At 48.8% G+C, this 17,602-nt stretch overlaps 6 protein-coding genes across 6 annotated transcripts; 3 read left to right on the top strand and 3 right to left on the bottom strand.

The window, feature by feature from the left end:
* Positions 1-384: 384 nt before the first annotated feature.
* C7M61_002650 (uncharacterized protein) lies at positions 385-4,689 on the top strand (the record flags this gene model as incomplete). The annotated part of the gene is made up of 2 exons (XM_024858017.1): positions 385-1,983; positions 2,266-4,689. The coding sequence occupies 2 exons, from the start codon at positions 385-387 to the stop codon at positions 4,687-4,689; spliced, it is 4,023 nt and encodes a 1,340-aa protein (XP_024713943.1).
* Positions 4,690-4,754: 65 nt separating this feature from the next.
* On the bottom strand, positions 4,755-6,173 carry C7M61_002651 (pseudouridine synthase; the record flags this gene model as incomplete). The annotated part of the gene is made up of 1 exon (XM_024858018.1): positions 4,755-6,173. The coding sequence occupies one exon, from the start codon at positions 6,171-6,173 to the stop codon at positions 4,755-4,757; it is 1,419 nt and encodes a 472-aa protein (XP_024713944.1).
* A 726-nt stretch (positions 6,174-6,899) lies between these two features.
* Positions 6,900-8,426, bottom strand: VPS23 (ubiquitin-binding ESCRT-I subunit protein; the record flags this gene model as incomplete). Its single annotated transcript, XM_024858019.1, has 1 exon — positions 6,900-8,426. The coding sequence occupies one exon, from the start codon at positions 8,424-8,426 to the stop codon at positions 6,900-6,902; it is 1,527 nt and encodes a 508-aa protein (XP_024713945.1).
* Positions 8,427-12,213: 3,787 nt separating this feature from the next.
* Positions 12,214-13,803, top strand: AGP3 (Agp3p; the record flags this gene model as incomplete). Its single annotated transcript, XM_024858020.1, has 1 exon — positions 12,214-13,803. The coding sequence occupies one exon, from the start codon at positions 12,214-12,216 to the stop codon at positions 13,801-13,803; it is 1,590 nt and encodes a 529-aa protein (XP_024713946.1).
* A 135-nt stretch (positions 13,804-13,938) lies between these two features.
* DBP3 (RNA-dependent ATPase) lies at positions 13,939-15,579 on the top strand (the record flags this gene model as incomplete). The annotated part of the gene is made up of 1 exon (XM_024858021.1): positions 13,939-15,579. One exon carries the CDS (start codon positions 13,939-13,941, stop codon positions 15,577-15,579), a length of 1,641 nt encoding a protein of 546 aa, XP_024713947.1.
* Positions 15,580-15,802: 223 nt separating this feature from the next.
* Positions 15,803-17,527, bottom strand: C7M61_002655 (uncharacterized protein; the record flags this gene model as incomplete). Its single annotated transcript, XM_024858022.1, has 1 exon — positions 15,803-17,527. One exon carries the CDS (start codon positions 17,525-17,527, stop codon positions 15,803-15,805), a length of 1,725 nt encoding a protein of 574 aa, XP_024713948.1.
* Positions 17,528-17,602: the final 75 nt, after the last annotated feature.

Below are 17,602 nucleotides of genomic sequence, written 5' to 3' on the forward strand. Positions count from 1 at the left end.
GCTGTGGACTACCGCCTTGACCTATTCAGCCTTGCTGTGTTTGGCGTAATTGGGTGCAAAACCATGGCCTGCGTGGGTTTCCAGAGGGTCCCCTTAATTGCACGCACACTGGTCCAATGGGCACAAAAATCACATCAATCGAATCAGAAAAACAAGACAATTTTGATTGTCACCTTAATTCTCTAAAATTATTGCTATTTCGCTCAGGGCACCGACCCACCGGGGGAATCTAGATCTACATATTCGCGGCGCGCGCAACGCGTCGAAGCATTCTCTGCGACTGTCTGTTTTTTTCTACAACCTCCAACCACTCCATCCCAAGGCAAAGCCGCCTTTAAGACCCCATTTCCCGTCCCTCGCTAGACTAAAGAAAATTTCATCAAAATGGTCGACCCTGACACATTCATGAAAAACAGCCCTTTCAGCGTGGCCCACGGCGACCAGTACAACTTGCTGAACACAACACCCGATTTGTTGAAGTTCCTGCTCCATGAACACAACAGAAACGCTTCCCCGACGGTCCCTGTCCAGCTGCTGTTTTCGCTGTATTTGCAGCAGACGCTTTCGTCGAATTCGATTGGTGAAGATTCGGACGATTCGGATATCGACAGAACTAGCCACGAAAACGGGCCCCTGACGGTTTCTACGCCGACAACAGAGACCTCCGAATGCAGAGACTTCTTTGCCTCTTCCAGCGACTACCTCAACTTGAAGGTTTTGATTGAAAACTCCGTTTTCGACACCCTGAAGATCTCTCCAAAGGCCATCATGTCCTTGGAGCGCACCAGAAAGGTCAAGGAGCTTATCGCCGACAAGCAGGAGCTCCGGGACTACTTGCAAGACAAGATCGCGGTCTCCTCGCAGTTCTGCTCCACCTTGATGTTCAACGAGGAGCCAAAACCAGACTTGGACATCAACTTAGTGCTCAAAATCATGAAACAGAACCTGGACTTGCAGCAGCTGCTCCGGACGGTCTCCACTGAGCTCGAGGAGCTCCGCGGTAAGCTCAACAACCACAACTTGGCCTGTTTGGTTTTGGGCTACGTGGAGGACATCAAGCACTCCAACAGCTCGCAATCCTTGCACGCCCAGCTTTCTGGCAGCCCTACAAAGGGAGGCGTTTCTGCCGATTCCGACAAGCTGTTCGACACGCTCTTTTCCCACATTGCATCTTTGGCAGCTCAGAACAACGTCAGCTTGCCCGAACACCCCGAAGAGGCCGAGACCCTGATGGACAAGAAGATCCAGTGGGCTCAATCGTGCATTGACGCTGTGGTTTCTGCCAGACCACCAGCATCGAGCCCAACTCCTCCAACCACCTCAGGAGAACGCTCTGTGGACCAGTCCATGGTGGTTGACGAAAACTCCGTGCTCCAAGATCACTCTTTCCTCTCGGCATCGCCTTACAAGGGCATCAAAGATACAGCCTCCGAGAGCAAGACCATCTCCGAGTACAGACTTGCATTGAACGACTTGCGTTTCTCCCACCAGTACTTCATGAAAGAGTACGACTACTTGAAGGCCAACTCCTTGAAGACCATCTCGGAGTACCGCAAGAAGAATGCAGCACTTGAAAAAGAATTGACTAGACTTCGTTCAGGCGGAAGCAGCGTCTCGCTTGACAGTTTAGCGTCTCGTGACTCAGTCGACGCGAAGGACAAGGAGATCTCTCGTCTTCGCAAGGAGCTTAACCTGCTCAAGATCGATAACATGGGAAGCAAACTGCCCAGAAACTCTGGTTTGGCTTCGCCATCGCTTCTATCGAGCACGAGCAACGAGGACGATGCCCCCAACTCAACACTTCCATCTTCTCCAGGATACCCAGGCTTCCCCAACATGAGCAGCGGGTCTTCCATGAGCAACGCTATTCTCAGAAAGGAATTCAAAAAGATTGTGTCAGACATCCAGGATCAGTACGAGGTTGAGCTCGGCAAGGAGCGTCTCAAGCGTAAACAGCTCGAGGAAAAACTCAATGTCACGACAGTGTCATCTGAAAACTAAGCTTATATCCCCCATGCCCGACTCACACGCTGTACTATTCTTTAATGGCTGGTTGTAACTGGCTGCAATATTTAATCCCCCAGGTGGTTCCTGTACTAGCGAGACTAGCACCTACGCGCATCACCAAAATACACCCTACCTACCTTCGCTTCCTTATATATACCAACGAAGAACACACGATAACATGAAACCAGCATGGATCACATGCGACGAAAAAGCAGTAGTAAGCTGAATCCAGTAAGACGCGTTGTTTCCTCATCCAAGAGGGAGGTTGTTCTTACTGGTACCAAGAGATCCAGACCTTCATCCGAAGAATCCAATGATCTGAACCATATTTTGACATCCCAGCCATCAAGAAAAAGCTCCAGACCAAACTCACAGCCTAAAGAAGACCCAATCCCAAATGATCCTCCAATTTCAGATACTCAGTTTTATCTGAACGCCTCAGCAAAACTACCTAGGCCAAAGAGCTTCCTCGAAAAGAGTTACGAGGCAAAAATACAGAGGTTTTTGCTTACAGACGAATCTGATGGATTTCTGGCGCTTGAGCTGGAGACGAAGGTCACTTCGTCGCTTCCACCTTCCCTGGTGGGAAGCATGGTGAAATCAGAGGAAGTGACTCAGGAACCACCTGAAGAGGAAACGACCATTGAGGCTGAGGTAGAAGAAGAAGTCACTCCAGATTTAGTCCTCAAGCATATGGAAAATCCCGACTTTGTGTGTCAATGGCTCCTCAGAACGGCTGATACTTTCTTGGAGGAAGCACACGGCTATGTCCTTGCAGCTAACTACATTGAGGGCGTCAAAGTCTACTATAAGCTTGTAAAGGCGGCCATGAAGGCGCTTCATATGGTGATCTCGCAGTACATGGCCTGCTTGAAACCAGTAGAAGCATCTCTAGCTTTGTATAAGCTTGCACAGATCTACCTTGACGAGACAGATAACTACAATACTGCCGAGGAACTTGCAAAACGTTCATTAGCTATTGCATCAAAAAATGGCATCTTACTGGCCCGAGTTGCTGCGGAGCTCTTGTGTGCTAAGATTTTGAAGGTCTCTGATGTCCACTTGGTTGGGCCTTTTCTCAACGAACGACAGGAGATATACGAGAGGGAGGGCAAGAAGGAAATCTCTACTTTATTTGCACTCCAAAGGATTGGAATGGCCCCTCTCAGTGAAATACATTCGCTCATACCAACCTTGAATACGGCATGGCAGTCTCTTGATGGCCAAGTCCGCTGTCTTTGTTTGTTGATGCTTAGCAAAATTCAGCTAATCCAGGGCTCCCCGAAGGAGGCAGAGAAAGCTCTTCACGAATGCAGAGTAACATTCTTCAAAATGAAGCTGGTTCTTCCTCAACTCAAGGCAATGCACTACTTGCAAAACCTTGCTGTTTGCACTCAAACCAACGATTTCAAGCATTCGAAAAAATGGATTAGAAAGTTGACTGAATTCGTCAAGAAGCAGAAAGAAGAAAAATGGGCTTTTTGGAAAAGTGATGGAACCATACCGATCGAGATCCACTCCAATAACGAAACTGTGACGTTTCTGTTGCAATGGATTGGTCCAGATGAATTTGTGCCTACATTCTACCTTACTAGCGGTGTCTATTTCATGACTGATTCGTCTGAATTGACGAAAGCAAGTCAAGTCTTCGAAAAATGCCTCAAGGATGTTGAGAATGCAATCACAGCTCTTACTACTTACCTGGCAAACCAACAGCATTTTGGTGTCTCTCATCTCACAACAAAAATTGTTCGACTTTCTGTCATTAAGTTTACCGTGTTGTACTATCAAATGTGGCTCAAGTGCATGCTGTCGAGTGACTTCGATGGCATCCAGGTTATACATGCATTTCTTGACAGCTACAATGAGACGAACTTCACGGCAGAAGAGTTGTGGTACTACAAATTCCTCATCCCCCACTTCACCTACCTATCCGCCATCTATCATCAATCGCAGGGAAACTTGAAGGCAGCGAAGTATCACTTTTTGAGAGTGAGGAGCCTCGTCACACATACTTGCGATACTCCAATTGAAGCTTTTAATTTACAGCATTCTCTCGGGGTTGGATACGAAACCTCCTCGGGCAGAAGCAATGAGCTTTACATCTATTCCACCATGCATTTACTCAACATAGCAGAGTACGAGTTCCGAACTTTGTCTCAAAATAATCAGCATGAGCAGGCGATCAAGTCGTCTCGCTCCTTACTTGCATCGCTACACGCGGATATGACCAGCATTTTGGAAGATCCCAATACAGCGGGAGTCACTTCCACCAACACATTCAAGCTCACTTACAAGTCGGCGTTGGCAGCTTTTAATATCGGCAGCTCCCACAACGATAGTGCTCTTTCGACGGAGATCGAAAAGTTGGTCTTTTCTGACACTATACGCATACACAACATGGAGCTTCTTGGGTTATATTTGCTTCTTCGCCTGGCGGTAAACCTTGACCAGAGCAACCGTCTTTACGGCAAGTGCACGAGGCGAATCACAAAAGCTGAAGATAATGGCAAATTGTTGAGTCTCTTCGTCTACTTAGAAGCTCAGCGGCGAGAATTGGGCGATACAGCCAAGGCCGAAAAGATCCAACGCAAAATCGACGCCATCAAGCACAGCGTACAGAGCAAGATCGACGCCGCAAGGCAGTCGCTACACCCCAAATCTTCTGATCGTGATATTTAATAGATATACAAAGTGGCAGCATCGGCCGATGGAATAACATGCTAAACTGAGTGGTCGTGACGAGATTACTTCTTGGACTTCTTCTTCTTCTCGGGCTCGTCGTCGTCGGCCTTTCTCTTCTTCTCCTTCTTCTCTTTCTTCTCCTTCTTGTCCTTCTTTTCTTTCTTCTCCTTCTTCTCCTTCTTGTCCTTCTTTTCCTTCTTCTCCTTCTTCTCGTCCTCAGACTCCATCTTCACATCCTCAGGCTCAGACTTCTTGGGCAACTGGATCTCGGGAGCAACCTTCTTGGACTCAGGCACAGGAGGAGCAGGCTCCTCGGCGTGGTCCTTGTAGCCGTCCTTCCAGGACTCAGGAGTGTTGTCGTTGACTCTACCGTACTTGTCCAACTTACCGTCAGCCTTCAACTGCTTCTTCTTCTGGGCAACAGGACCGAGACCCCATCTTCTTGGGTAGGTGTCTCTCTCCATGATGCATCTCTTGACCTTGGCAACAACACCGTGGTCGCAAGACTGCAAGTCCACCGTGGTCATCTGGGCAATACCAATGGCAATGGCCTCACCCTTGGTGGTCATGAGCACAACCTCGTCGTACAACTCAATGCCGTCCTCGTATCTCAACAAACCAGGAATCATCAACTTGGCACCGTAACAGACAGAGTTGACGGCGGAATCCTTGACCACGACTCTCTTGTAGCCCACAAGCAAGGTCTCCAAAGGCTGGATGATCTTACGCAAGTAGGACTCGTCTCTGGTGTTGTCGTAGACGTACTGGGCGTCCATGACGTCGTGCAAAGTGACCAAGTTGTCGTTCTCGTCCATGGCTCCGGATCTAACACGACGCAACTCTTGCATGTGTCCTCCAACACCCAACAACATACCCAAGTGCACACACAAGGTTCTCATATAGGTACCGGCTTCACACGAGGCCCAGAACACACCGAGACCACGCTTGTTGTCAAACTCAATCAAGTTGGAGTCGTAGATGGTTCTCACTCTCAACTGTCTCTTGACAGCAGAAATCAAAGGAGGTCTCTGGAAAAGAGCACCGGTCAAGTTCTCCAAAGCACGGCCCATCTCCTTGGCGTCCTCGAGCTCCTCGTGCAAACGCACAATACACACATACTCCTTACCGGCGCCTTGCTGGGACTTGACCAAACGAGTAGCTCTGTCCACACAGACAATCAAACAACCAGTGACCTTGGGGTCCAAAGTACCGGAGTGACCGGTTTTCTCCACTCTCAAAATACGCTTGATCCAGGCGACAACCTCGTGCGAGGAAGGGTTGGATGGCTTGTCCAAGTTGATGACACCACTGGAAACATACGACTTCAAGTCTCTCTTCAAAGGCGAGGAGCCTGCTGGGATTGGGGTGTAGTGACCCAGACGCACAAGCAACTTGTCGTAGTTTTTCAACAAGAGGGGCCAGTCTGCCGTGCTGCTCAGCGCAGGCACGGACTCCGGCTTGATCATGAATTCTTCGGACATGTTGGTGGTGATGATAGTGCTTTTTTTTTTTTGCAAAAAGTCTGTGCGAGCATCGTGCGGCGGTGCCGGATTAGGTAACCGGAGGGGGGTGCGCTAGGGAGGGCTGTAGTGGGTGGAATTTAGTGAAAATTAGATTTTTGGAATTGGGGAAATTGGGAGATTCAGGTGTGTAAATTTGGTGAAGATTGATGGGATATTGGGGGAGATGTATGGGTACCAGGTGGTTGCTCAGTGTGAGGTACAGGAAGGAGCTCCAGAGATGAGGATGGGGAGTCCCTGGAGGGGGCCCGAGCTGGAAGAAAATACTTGGAAGGATGTCATTTTATGAGAAAACGGCGGATTGAAGAGCTGCTTTGGAAAATTTGATTAATTGCCGTCTGGAGGGTGGGATTGGTGGATGCTGGTTTGCGTTAGGGCATGGCTTTATATAGAGGAGGGGCCAGTGGTAGACCAGATAGTCGAGTTGAAAAAGATAGGGATTTGAAGGTTGTGATTAGATTATACATCGGAATTAGGGAGTTTGGGCGATGCCTCTATAGTGGATAATTTGCAGGGTAGCGGGAGCAATGGCAATGGTGGAGCCCTATGGTAACTGGCTATAGTCCGTGGTAACAGATAGACCATGCCCATTATAAATGTAGTCTCCAGCTTCTGGGTTTTAAAGAAAAGCCTGCTAACCTCAGTTGATTCATCACTCCAAGGATTGACAAACCACCCAGACTCTCTCTACATCTGGAGACCCATGGACTTGCCGATCTCCGTCTTGGTCACCTCGAGCCAAAACAACTCTCTCGCCAATCCTCGGACCGACTTAATACACTGGTCCATGTTCTCATCGTTGATAAGCTCACTTTCGCCCTTGAAGTTGCCTCCAACAAGATCTATCGTGTCCTTGTGGGCCTTGATATCAGCAACAGTGTCGTACAACTGATTCACAAGGATCGAGTCAGGAGTCACAATATCCTCTAGCTTGATTTTCTGGCCGGGCCCAGTTCCAAAAGCAACCTCGTCCTTCGATTCAGCGTTGATCTGGTCCACTTGCTGAAGCTCCACGTTGAGCTTTCGTATAGACTCCACCTGTCCTTGGACGTACGTAATGTGGTTCTGAAGATTCTCTTCGTTTGCATGAGCCTGTTTGAGATGGCTCAGAAGCTGATTTTCAAGAGCTTCTATCTTGAGCTTCTGTTGCTCAACAAATGGAGCGGCAGTGACAAGACTCTCGTCGGACGCAAGGAACTCGTTGATCTTGTCACTAATCATCTGGAGTATAGGCCTGTCACCCTTATTCTCGTTGAGTGTGACCTTGTCCATAAGGTCTTCGACTTCATTGATACCCTGCGGTTTCTTTGCAGTCTGAGCCTTTCTTGGATTAGGGGGCTTTCCAGGACCCTGGGGCCTAAGCCTTCTAGGTTCATAAAGCTCAGAATTGTCCTGGTAAACGACCTGAGGCGGTGGTACCCTCTGCTGAGGTGGAGACTGTACTGGAACTGGAGAAGGTGAATCCTGTGGAGGTAAAGGCAAGGGCATCCTGTATTTCTCAGGTATGCTTGAGTCCTGGGTAGCTTGAGGTTCTACAGGCTTCTGAGGTTCAACAGGCTTCTGTGCTTCAAGAGGCTTTTGGGGCAAAGGTGGTCCATTGGTCTCTCTGCGAGGAGGTTCTGGAGTCGGCAGCTGGACAGGTGTTTCGTTATACGACATCTTTGGCGGCAATTGAGGACCAGTATTAGTCGGCTGAACCTTGGGAGGGGCTGCTGGGGGTGTATTAAGTGGAGGATTCTGTTCAAAAGTGATCTTCAAACACGACATAAGCAGAAGAAGCGAAAAGTCTCGAGTCTGGGCCGTCGGAGTATAGTTCTGGTGCCACAGAGCCATGAAAGGATGGTAGAAGCGGCCCTGAGAGTCCACGTTATTATTGGGTCTTATCATCAAACCGTGTTCTGGTACAACAAACACCACAGGTACACCGTTGGGCTCCAGGGCAGGGATGTTTTCGTCTTGGAACGGGTAATTGAGCGGAATCCATATATTGAGCGGAACGAGGCACGTTCCACAGTCGAGCTTTCCGTACAAGTTGATCAATAGTTGAGAATGCCCCAGTACAGATGTGTAGACTGCTGTTCTGATCTTGAACCCCTGGGTGAGATATGCCGCTAGAAAGTGGTACAAGTGTGAGTAGGCCACCTCTTTATGAAGATACTGCGGTTGGAGAACCAGATAGAGCCAGTTGGCCACCTTGGACAGGATCTTGGCCATTCTTGGTGGGGTTGATTCGATGTGAATTTGTGTATAGATGGACGGGAGATGAAGTAGATTAAGTTAAGGTTCGAGGAATAAAAGGGAATTATCTCGAAATGCTGGTAGTCCAGGATCTATACTTGTGGATGCAAAGGAAGACTGTGAAGGTTATGTATGATGTAGTTGCACCTTCGCAGTCAGTGGTATACCGATCTGCAAGGCAATGATTGTACCAACACCATTTCACTAAAAATTGAAATCAAGATCAAGAACACAAATTAAACAAAACATTTTCTTCAAACTCAAAAAACACCCTTTTCTGTTATCTAAAGCCCACTTGGAGCCACCTGCTGAAGTTGCCGGAGGTACGGGTGTGCTCCGATTATCGCCAAATGCACCGCTCCACGAATCCTCTACTACATCTTTATCATGTCTGGGTATGTCACACTGCAATGAACCAATCAGGAGCTTCTCCAACTAACCTCTAGCTACACTGTGCTTTTTGTCCTCGCGGTCACGGTGGCCCTTTGTGTATTGTCATGGAACTTTGCACCCAAACAGGACCAGACGGTCTGGCGGTCTTCCTTGATCTTGGGATTGGCCATGTGCTACTTGATGTGGGCCATCACGTACTTGGCGCAATTGCATCCGTTGGAGGCGCCCAAACGTTCTGATATGAGAAAGGAGGCGTGATCAGTTGAGCTGGCAGCCGAAACAGCAGTGTATAATAGAAACAGCATTTGACGATGAACATGTAGGATTTGGGTGGGGAGGTTGAGAGGTGGTGAAGTGGAAGGTGGTGAAATTGGAGTTTTGAGGGAGAGCAACGATGGTTAGGCAGGAGGGATTTGACACAGTGATTGTTTGAATAAATGGTTGGCTTCTGTTGAATAGAGGTAGTGGAGATATAAGTGACTTTTAAGTTGTTTGCAAATGTTGGATCAGTTTGGTTGATTGAGCAGTTATCAACAGCAAAAGAGGTCAATTATCATTATCAGCTTCATGCACTGGACCATCTACAAATCGTCAGACTATCCTCGTTTCTGAGTTACACTGTCTTATTCATTATGTTCCGATACCATTATCACTCACCAGTACCACATTACTCAATTGACCCTTTTTACAATAAAACTACCTTCTTTATTACCCTTCAAGGACAACACTGCCCTTGTACTGCCTCACTACCTGACGCATGTAGATGCGAGTTACCATACAACAAGACCAGTCGATAGAAAAGAAAACTACCAACAAAAGCAAAAGTAAAAGAGCAAGCTTTCAGCAAAAGAGTACACTGAAATAATCCCCCCACATACCTTAATATTTATACGCTTCCCGCTTTGCTAGCCCTACTGTACCCCCAGTCCGGGTAACACCACGCTATATATACTCGAGAAAATTTCACTCATCAACTCCAACCATCAATACACACATATCCTTGCACACATGTAGAAAACCCAACACACTCCTGTTTCTGCCCTAAATTCATCCTCATTGAATTATAGGTTCTGGTGATGGAGAAGATCAAGCCCGTGAACGGGCGTCAGCAATCTGTCAAATGTTTGTAACCTGCTGGCGTCTTTTTGCGGGATCGTGTGGCTGGTCGGTGTTCGAAGATGATGCATTTCTTGATGCTAGTCGGCTGGCCTCCACTACATTTCATTGGTAAGTGCTGTAAGATTGTAGGTCAACGAGTTTTGGGGTTAGGTGAGGAAGGTGTAACCGCAGGGACCAGATGAATGCAGTGATATTGCAGCCACTAGACGATAAATCTGATTTGATAAAGTCATGGCGTTTGAGTGATTCTTTGTGGTTATCTTGGTAGTTGTGGTATTTCTGCCATTGTTATGCCATTGTTGGAGGTATGCTTTGTGAGATTCGATGATATGATTGGACCTGGTTTTGTCTTATCTAGTAACTTGGGATAATGAACAATTGATTCATTTGAGGCTTATCATTGATATCTATCGTCAATTTCAGTTAAATCCCATATTCTGCATTTATTACCAACCTTCCATAACGAGATAATGCCCACACGACCGTTCAACATTTCCACCCGACAGTTCCATCCAAATTCTTCCACATCACTTTGTTGCTCAAAACCACCAAAATCGACCTCCCCAAAATATCCAAGTCAAAAAAGAACTGTCCAAAAAGAACTGTCCAAAAGGACTTGCCCAAAAAGAAAAGTCCACAAAGCAACTCATTCGGGTACCACGGTATCATTTCGACTCAAATGATTCACCATGCATAGCACAAAAAGCATCTCGACTCTGCGCCGCTGGTAACCACACAGCTGGATTAGGAAGCCGTACGTTGATTTTTGACCATTTGCTTAGCCGAAACGTGAGATATTATCGAATTTCGAAGCATAGATGCTTCGGTACGTCAGCCCCGTAATCCACAATTCCCGTAAAAATGTGAATTTCACTGATGCTGCATTTCAACGCCCCAGACCACAAGGCTTATGAGGAACGATTGCTTTGTGACTTTGTTTGTTTTTGGCGCCTATGGCGTCATTACCCCGACCAATCGCATGGCAAAGTGTTTGACGGTTCTATTCAGCGGTTGTTTATTTGCACGGGCGTGAGTCCGGTTGAACTAATTAAGGCTTCTACGGCGATTTGAGCACACCGTCTACTAACCACCAACAGGCAACAGGGAGCACTTTCAACAGAACTCTAAAAAACAAGAAACACAATAAAACAGCTTCTACTTTGCTAATTCCAAATTACGCAGAAGTTTACGAATCTGCTTAAACCGCCCTTTTTTTTTGTACCGCCTTCACTACGGTTCCTCCACCCTCGCGAAGGCTTATAATGAGCCACAATTAGCCTAATACATCGCCGAGTGACACGCATAATATTACGAGCGTCACCAGCGTAACGGCTCCACCGCCCAGAACAGCAATGCGGTTAAGCAGAAACCCCAATCAGCCAATCAAAAACGTTCTCTCCTCGACTTTTCATCAACCCAATTTTTAAAATCCATTACCCCCAGGATTGCCCGTTTGGGGCCACAGTTATGAACCCCCGGCGAAAAGCTCAGTGTGAGAATTCCCCGAAAATTACCTGCCTTTCTCACGCCCCGCCGTACCCCTGAAACCGCAAGCATTCTCCAAAACAACAAACGCCCCGATTTTTGCAAATGTCCCAAATTACGCCTCGAGCAGCGCCGTAAACAAATGTCCCAAGCTGTCAAGAGCATTGTGGAAGCTGCCGTGTAGCCTTGGCAGACAAGTGAGAACCAATCGCATTTTCTGTTTGCAGCCGTCCGCGGGGCATTTTTGCGCCATTCGGCACCAAGCTTTTTTTCTAGAAGCATGCGCCAGTGCACTCGCCGTGGTAGTATGGGCATTTGAACAGGTTTTTTTGCAAATTACGCACAGGGCACCGCCAGGTTGCAGTTGCCGCTTCAGGGCAAGCGCTGCAACGTTTGGGATGGAAATTGGACGCCAAGCATGGCTAATGGTGGCTCTATTGTGTCACGTGCGATGATAAGAGCATGGCGACAGCGCCGATCGAAATGTGCGATAAGCCAGAATCTTTTGCGACGAAATCTTTTGCGACGAAGGAGCAAAAGATTTGTCTCTCATTGGAAAAAGTTAATATCAAATAGTAGAAGTCCCATATTAATCCTAATTAAGTACCTTGCCTACTTGGTCCCGGAAATTAGTAACCCGCACCAGCCCTGCGATGCTCTCTGTCACACTGCAGCCTCTGCATATCTCCCTCACTTCTCTCGCTTGTGACCTATATATTGCAGCCGATGCGAGGGCCGTTTTTTTGCAACACCTTCTTTTTTTACAATGTGGTTCTCCCGAAACCGGTCCGCCAGCGAAGTGCTGCCGGATGCCTCTGTGGAAAAAAACACCGACCGTGCCTCCGTGCTAAAACAGGAGGAATGGGGTCCCGAGGGCGAAGTTGCCTCGGCTGACTACTCTGACTTTACGGAACACGAAGACAGACCTTTGGCTTTGAAAAGAGCCCTCAAAGACCGTCATATCTCGCTTATCGCCTTGGCCGGTATCATTGGTCCAGGTATTTTGGTGGGTGCTGCCAACCCAACCAGTGAAGGTCCTGCCTCGATGATCATCGGTTTCGGTGTCATTGGTATCATTGCTTTCGCCATGGTGCAGAGTTTGGGTGAACTCGCCACCTTGTACCCTTCGGGCTGTGTCTTCTCCACGTTGGGCGAGAAGTTTGTCGATAAGGCCATTGGCGGCACTGTGGGCTGGAACTATGTGATTATCTGGGTGGCTGTTTTGGCGAACGAGTACAATATGGTGGCGAACGTTTTGGTGGAGTGGGGGCCTCAGGTGCCGCTCTACGGCTACATTCTCATGTTCTGGGCCGCCTTCATGGCGTTTCAGTTTTTGGGCGTCAGGACTTTTGGTGAGGCCGAGTTCTGGCTCGCCTTGACCAAGATTGTGGGTATTTTTGCCTTTTACATCTTCTCCATCATCTACGTTTCCGGCGGTGTCAAGGGCGTGGACGCCTTTGGCTTCCACTACTGGCACGACCCGGGTCCTTTGGCCAACGGCTTCAAGTCGGTGGTTTCGACTTTTGTGTTTGCCTCCACCTTCTACTCGGGAACTGAGTCTGTGGCTATTGCCGCTTCGGAAACCAGAAACCCTTCCAAAGCCATCCCCAACGCCATTAGACAGACCTTCATCCGTATTATCGTGATTTACATGGGTATCGCCTTCTTCTACGGTTTGACTGTCCCATACAACGACCCCTTGTTGGACCGTTCTTCCACGCTCAAGTCGCCCATGACGATCGCCATTCACAACGCCGGCTGGCCAGGCGGAAAACACTTGATCAACGCTTTCATCTTGGTGACGTGTATCTCGGCCATCAACTCGTCCATCTACATTGGTTCCAGAACCATTGTGCACTTGGCCAACGAGGGCAATGCGCCCAAGTTCCTTGCTAGATTGAACAGAACGCAGGTGCCTTACCTTGCCGTCGTTTTGATGAACTCGTTGGGTCTCATATCGCTCATGAACGTCAGTACCGGTGCCGCTAAGGCTTACGACTACATTGTCAACATTTCCGGTGTGGCGGTGTTCATCTGCTGGGGAAGCATCAACTTCTACCACTTGCGTTTCAGAAGATCCTGGATTTTGCAGGGCCGTTCTGTCGAGAGTCTACCTTACAAGGGCTGGCTCTACCCATACTTGCCCATTGCCGGTCTCGTTTTGGACATTTTCTTGTTGCTCATCCAGGGCTGGAGCACGTTCAAGCCCTTTGACGCGGCCGGCTTTGTGGACGCTTACGTTTTGATTCCGTTCTTCTTTATTCTTGCTGCCGTGCTCAAGTTCTGGCAGAAGACCAAGTGGGTCAATTTGTCCGAGGTGGATCTCGATGCGGGCCGTAGAAAGGACTTGGACTGATCCTATTTTGCTAGTAATAATATTTGAATAAACCGATAGAAAAGAGATTTTGACTTTGTAGGCTTTGAAGAGACCTTCTGGTGAAGAGTGTATCTGAGGGCATCGCGATGAGATCTTTTAGGTACACCGTTTTTCATGGGTAAAGAGGATAAGAAAAGAAAGCTCGAGGAGGCTGCTGAGCCCGACCGGAAGCTGAAGAAGGAGAGAAAGGAGAAGAAGGAGAAGAGTGAAAAGAAGGAGAAGAAGGACAAGAAGGACAAGAGCGAGAAGAAGGAGAAGAAGGACAAGAGCGAGAAGAAGGACAAGAAGGATAAGAAGGAGAAGGATAAGAAGGATAAGAAGGAGAAAAAGGAGAAGAAGGAAAAAAAGGACAAGAAAGACAAGGAAGAAAAGTCTGAGGTGCCTGCTCCTTCCAACGACTCCTCAGCTTACTCCCAGAAGAAGGCTCTCAGTGATGTTCTGGAAAGCGACGTCAAGGAGTTCTTGGACACCAACGAAGTGGCCATCGAGGACCCCCACAGCTTGAACTTGCGTCCGCTTTTGCTGTTTGACCATGTGGATTTCATCAGCGAGGTCCAGAAGGTCATCACCAAGTTCCCCAAACCCACACCTATCCAGGCTGCCTCGTGGCCATTTTTGCTTAGTGGAAAAGACGTCATTGGTGTTGCCGAGACGGGTTCCGGTAAGACCTTTGCTTTTGGTGTTCCTGCTGTGAACAGCATTTTGAAGGAGAAGAAGAAGGGCCTCAAGGTGCTCTGTCTTTCTCCAACTAGAGAATTGGCGCTCCAGATCCACGACAGTTTGGCGGAATTGACGAAAAACGCCGGCATCTCGTGTGTGGCCATCTACGGTGGTGTCAGCAAACAGGACCAGATCGACAAGTTGCAGAATGCCAGTATAGCTGTGGCTACGCCAGGCAGATTGGTGGATCTTTTGGAGGACGGTCTGGTGGACCTCTCGAGCATCGACTACTTGGTGCTTGACGAGGCCGACAGAATGCTTGACAAGGGATTCGAGCAGCACATCAAGCAGATCATTGGCCAGTGTCCTGCTAAGCAGAACCGTCAGACCTTGATGTTTACAGCTACATGGCCCAAGGAGGTCAGAGAGTTGGCTTCTGTATTCATGACGCTGCCTGTGAAGGTGACTATTGGTGAGAGAGACGAGCTTTCTGCCAACAAGAGAATCACACAGATTGTGGAGGTGATGGAGCCCAGAGACAAGGAGAGGAGGCTCGTGCAGTTGATCAGAAAGTACCAGCTGGGTCCCAACAAGAACGACAAAATCCTCATTTTCGCCTTGTACAAGAAGGAGGCTCTGAGAGTGGAGAACTCGTTGCAGAGAGCCGGGTTCAACGTTGCAGCCATTCACGGTGATCTCTCTCAGCAGCAGAGAACCCAGGCGCTCAATGCCTTCAAAAACGGCGAGTCCAACCTTCTTTTGGCCACCGACGTCGCCGCCAGAGGTCTCGATATCCCCAACGTGAAGGTGGTGATCAACTTGACTTTCCCACTTACTGCCGAGGACTACGTTCACAGAATCGGCAGAACAGGCAGAGCTGGCCAGACCGGTACCGCCCACACGCTTTTTACGGAGCACGAAAAACACTTGAGTGGAGCCTTGATCAACATCTTGAGAGGAGCCAACCAGCCTGTTCCAGAGGAGTTGCTCAAGTTTGGAGGCCACACCAAGAAGAAGGCCCACTCTGTGTACGGCGCTTTCTTCAAGGACGTGGACATGACCAAGACGGCCAAGAAGATCAAGTTTGACGATTAGAAGTGGTCTAGTTTCGAATAGAAGTGGTCTAGTTTGGTGATTAGAAGTGGTCTAGTCTGACGATTAGAAGCCGCCTAGCTTGACGATAAATAGCCTTGTATAATATCTATTGCGCATACGATTGTAAACCTAGTTTTGCTAATTTTTCAGTCTGGTTCTTTTTAAATTTTCCAGTCTGGCGTTTTTCAGTCTGGGTTTTTGCTAATTTTCCAGTCTGGGGTTTTCAAATCTTCCACCCCAGAAGGCTCCATTCAAGCCAGCACTCGTCACAGCGGGGTTTAGCCAGTAAACCGTCCACCATGGCCATCATCTCCTCGTCAGAATTGGACAGTGGTTTGGCTCCGTCGAGCCGAACGGCATTGCCAACCTTCACGTTTTCTTCATACTGCGTCACCTCACACCAGTCGGAGCTGATTTGTGAGTTGTACCGCCAGTACAAATTGACCAAAGCCAATTTTATGTCTATAAGCGCCAAGTCCTTGCCCAAGCACATGCGGATGCCCTTGCCGAAATGCAAAAGGTGCTTGGACATGTGGGTTTTTCTGAGTTTGTAGTCCTCATTCAGTTCTCCCGGCTGAGGAAGCCATCTTTCAGGAATCCAGCTTTCAGCATGCGGGAAAATGTCGTTTTTGCGGTGGTACGAGTACGCCTGGCAGGAGACGGTTGTACCTTTTGGAAGTTCCACCGGTCCGTTGTTTGTGTGGACCTCATAAGTGGATGGAGTGATTCGGGGCATGGAACCGACTCCCGAGGTGTGGACACGGAAGTTTTCTTTGAGCAACGCTTCCAAATAAGGAAGCTGGTCGACTTGCTCGATGGCGTCGATTATGCTGCCGTCGGGAGCACCAAAGTACTCTCTGATTTCGTTTTGCAACCGTTCTTGTCTGAACCGGTTCACCGGTCTGGAAAGCTCGTAGCAGATGTAAGTGAGTGCAATAGCAGACGTCTCATGGCCAGCAATGAGGTTGTCGCTGAGGAAAGAATACGCTTTTTTGTCCCGGAGACCGTTTTTCTTGAGTGCACTGAGCGTGGTTGGTCTGGAGAGCTCAGGGTCGTATTCTGCGCTTTTGAAGGTTGAAAGAAGCCATTTTTCCACGGCCGCCGAGGCCCCCATGATCCGTGGACCTGCAAGAAGCCAGTGGAGCAGCGGGAGAAGCATCAGGCCGAGCGTCAGGAGCTCCTTGGTCCTGAAGTCCACCAAAATCTGCCTTTTGTATGTATCGTTCAAGAAGTCCGTGCCGTTTTTAACCCCAAGCTCGAACGCAGAAATCACGTCCATGGCCAAGGCGCCGAAAAGCAGGTACATGTCGATTCCAAGGCTCGACAGCTTCTGTGGGAGCCATTCGTGGGATCCTTCCTTGTGGCCTTTTCCGTTATGGTTCATTTCCAGACGAGCATTGATCCAGTCGGGCTCTAGCGCTGTCACCAGCGAAACATGCACTCTGTTGACGAGCTGGGCGGCCTTCAGAACGAGAAGATCTCTTGTGGCCGGGTTTGAAAGAATGGCCAGTTTGGAGTATAGTCCCAGCATCATCTTCTTGTACTTGAGGTGCGGACCGTTCTCCACGGTGGAAAACACATTGTCGTGGCCGTGGTTCTGGAAGTGCTTGTAGAACGGCAGCTTCGGCATGTTCTTGACGTAGATGTCGTTGATGTAGCGGAGATCACCGTTGCATGAGACCTCATGGGGACCTAGAAGGACAATCTCTCCATACTGCTCGTGAAGAGTGTGGATCTTCCGGACCCAGCGGTTCTGGTGCTGTGCAAGGATGCACGGAAGCGTGGATATGCGGTGGAAGTAGGGCCCTGGCACCCTCCTGAGTGGAGAAACGTGGAACGGATAGATGTACAACTTCCACAAGAGAAACACCGCTGTGGAGAGCACCAAGAGCGTGTGCTGGTGGTGGGCCGCGAGGGCAACGAACGAGATCACAGCGTGTGCCAACATGGCTGGTGGAAAAGCACCCGGGAAGACCTGGGCATTTATAGAAAGCCGCTACGGACGAGAAAGTACAAGTGGTAG

This window comes from Candidozyma pseudohaemuli (genome assembly GCF_003013735.1).
Source record: "Candidozyma pseudohaemuli strain B12108 chromosome Unknown scaffold00005, whole genome shotgun sequence".
Taxonomy (NCBI): domain Eukaryota; kingdom Fungi; phylum Ascomycota; class Pichiomycetes; order Serinales; family Metschnikowiaceae; genus Candidozyma; species Candidozyma pseudohaemuli.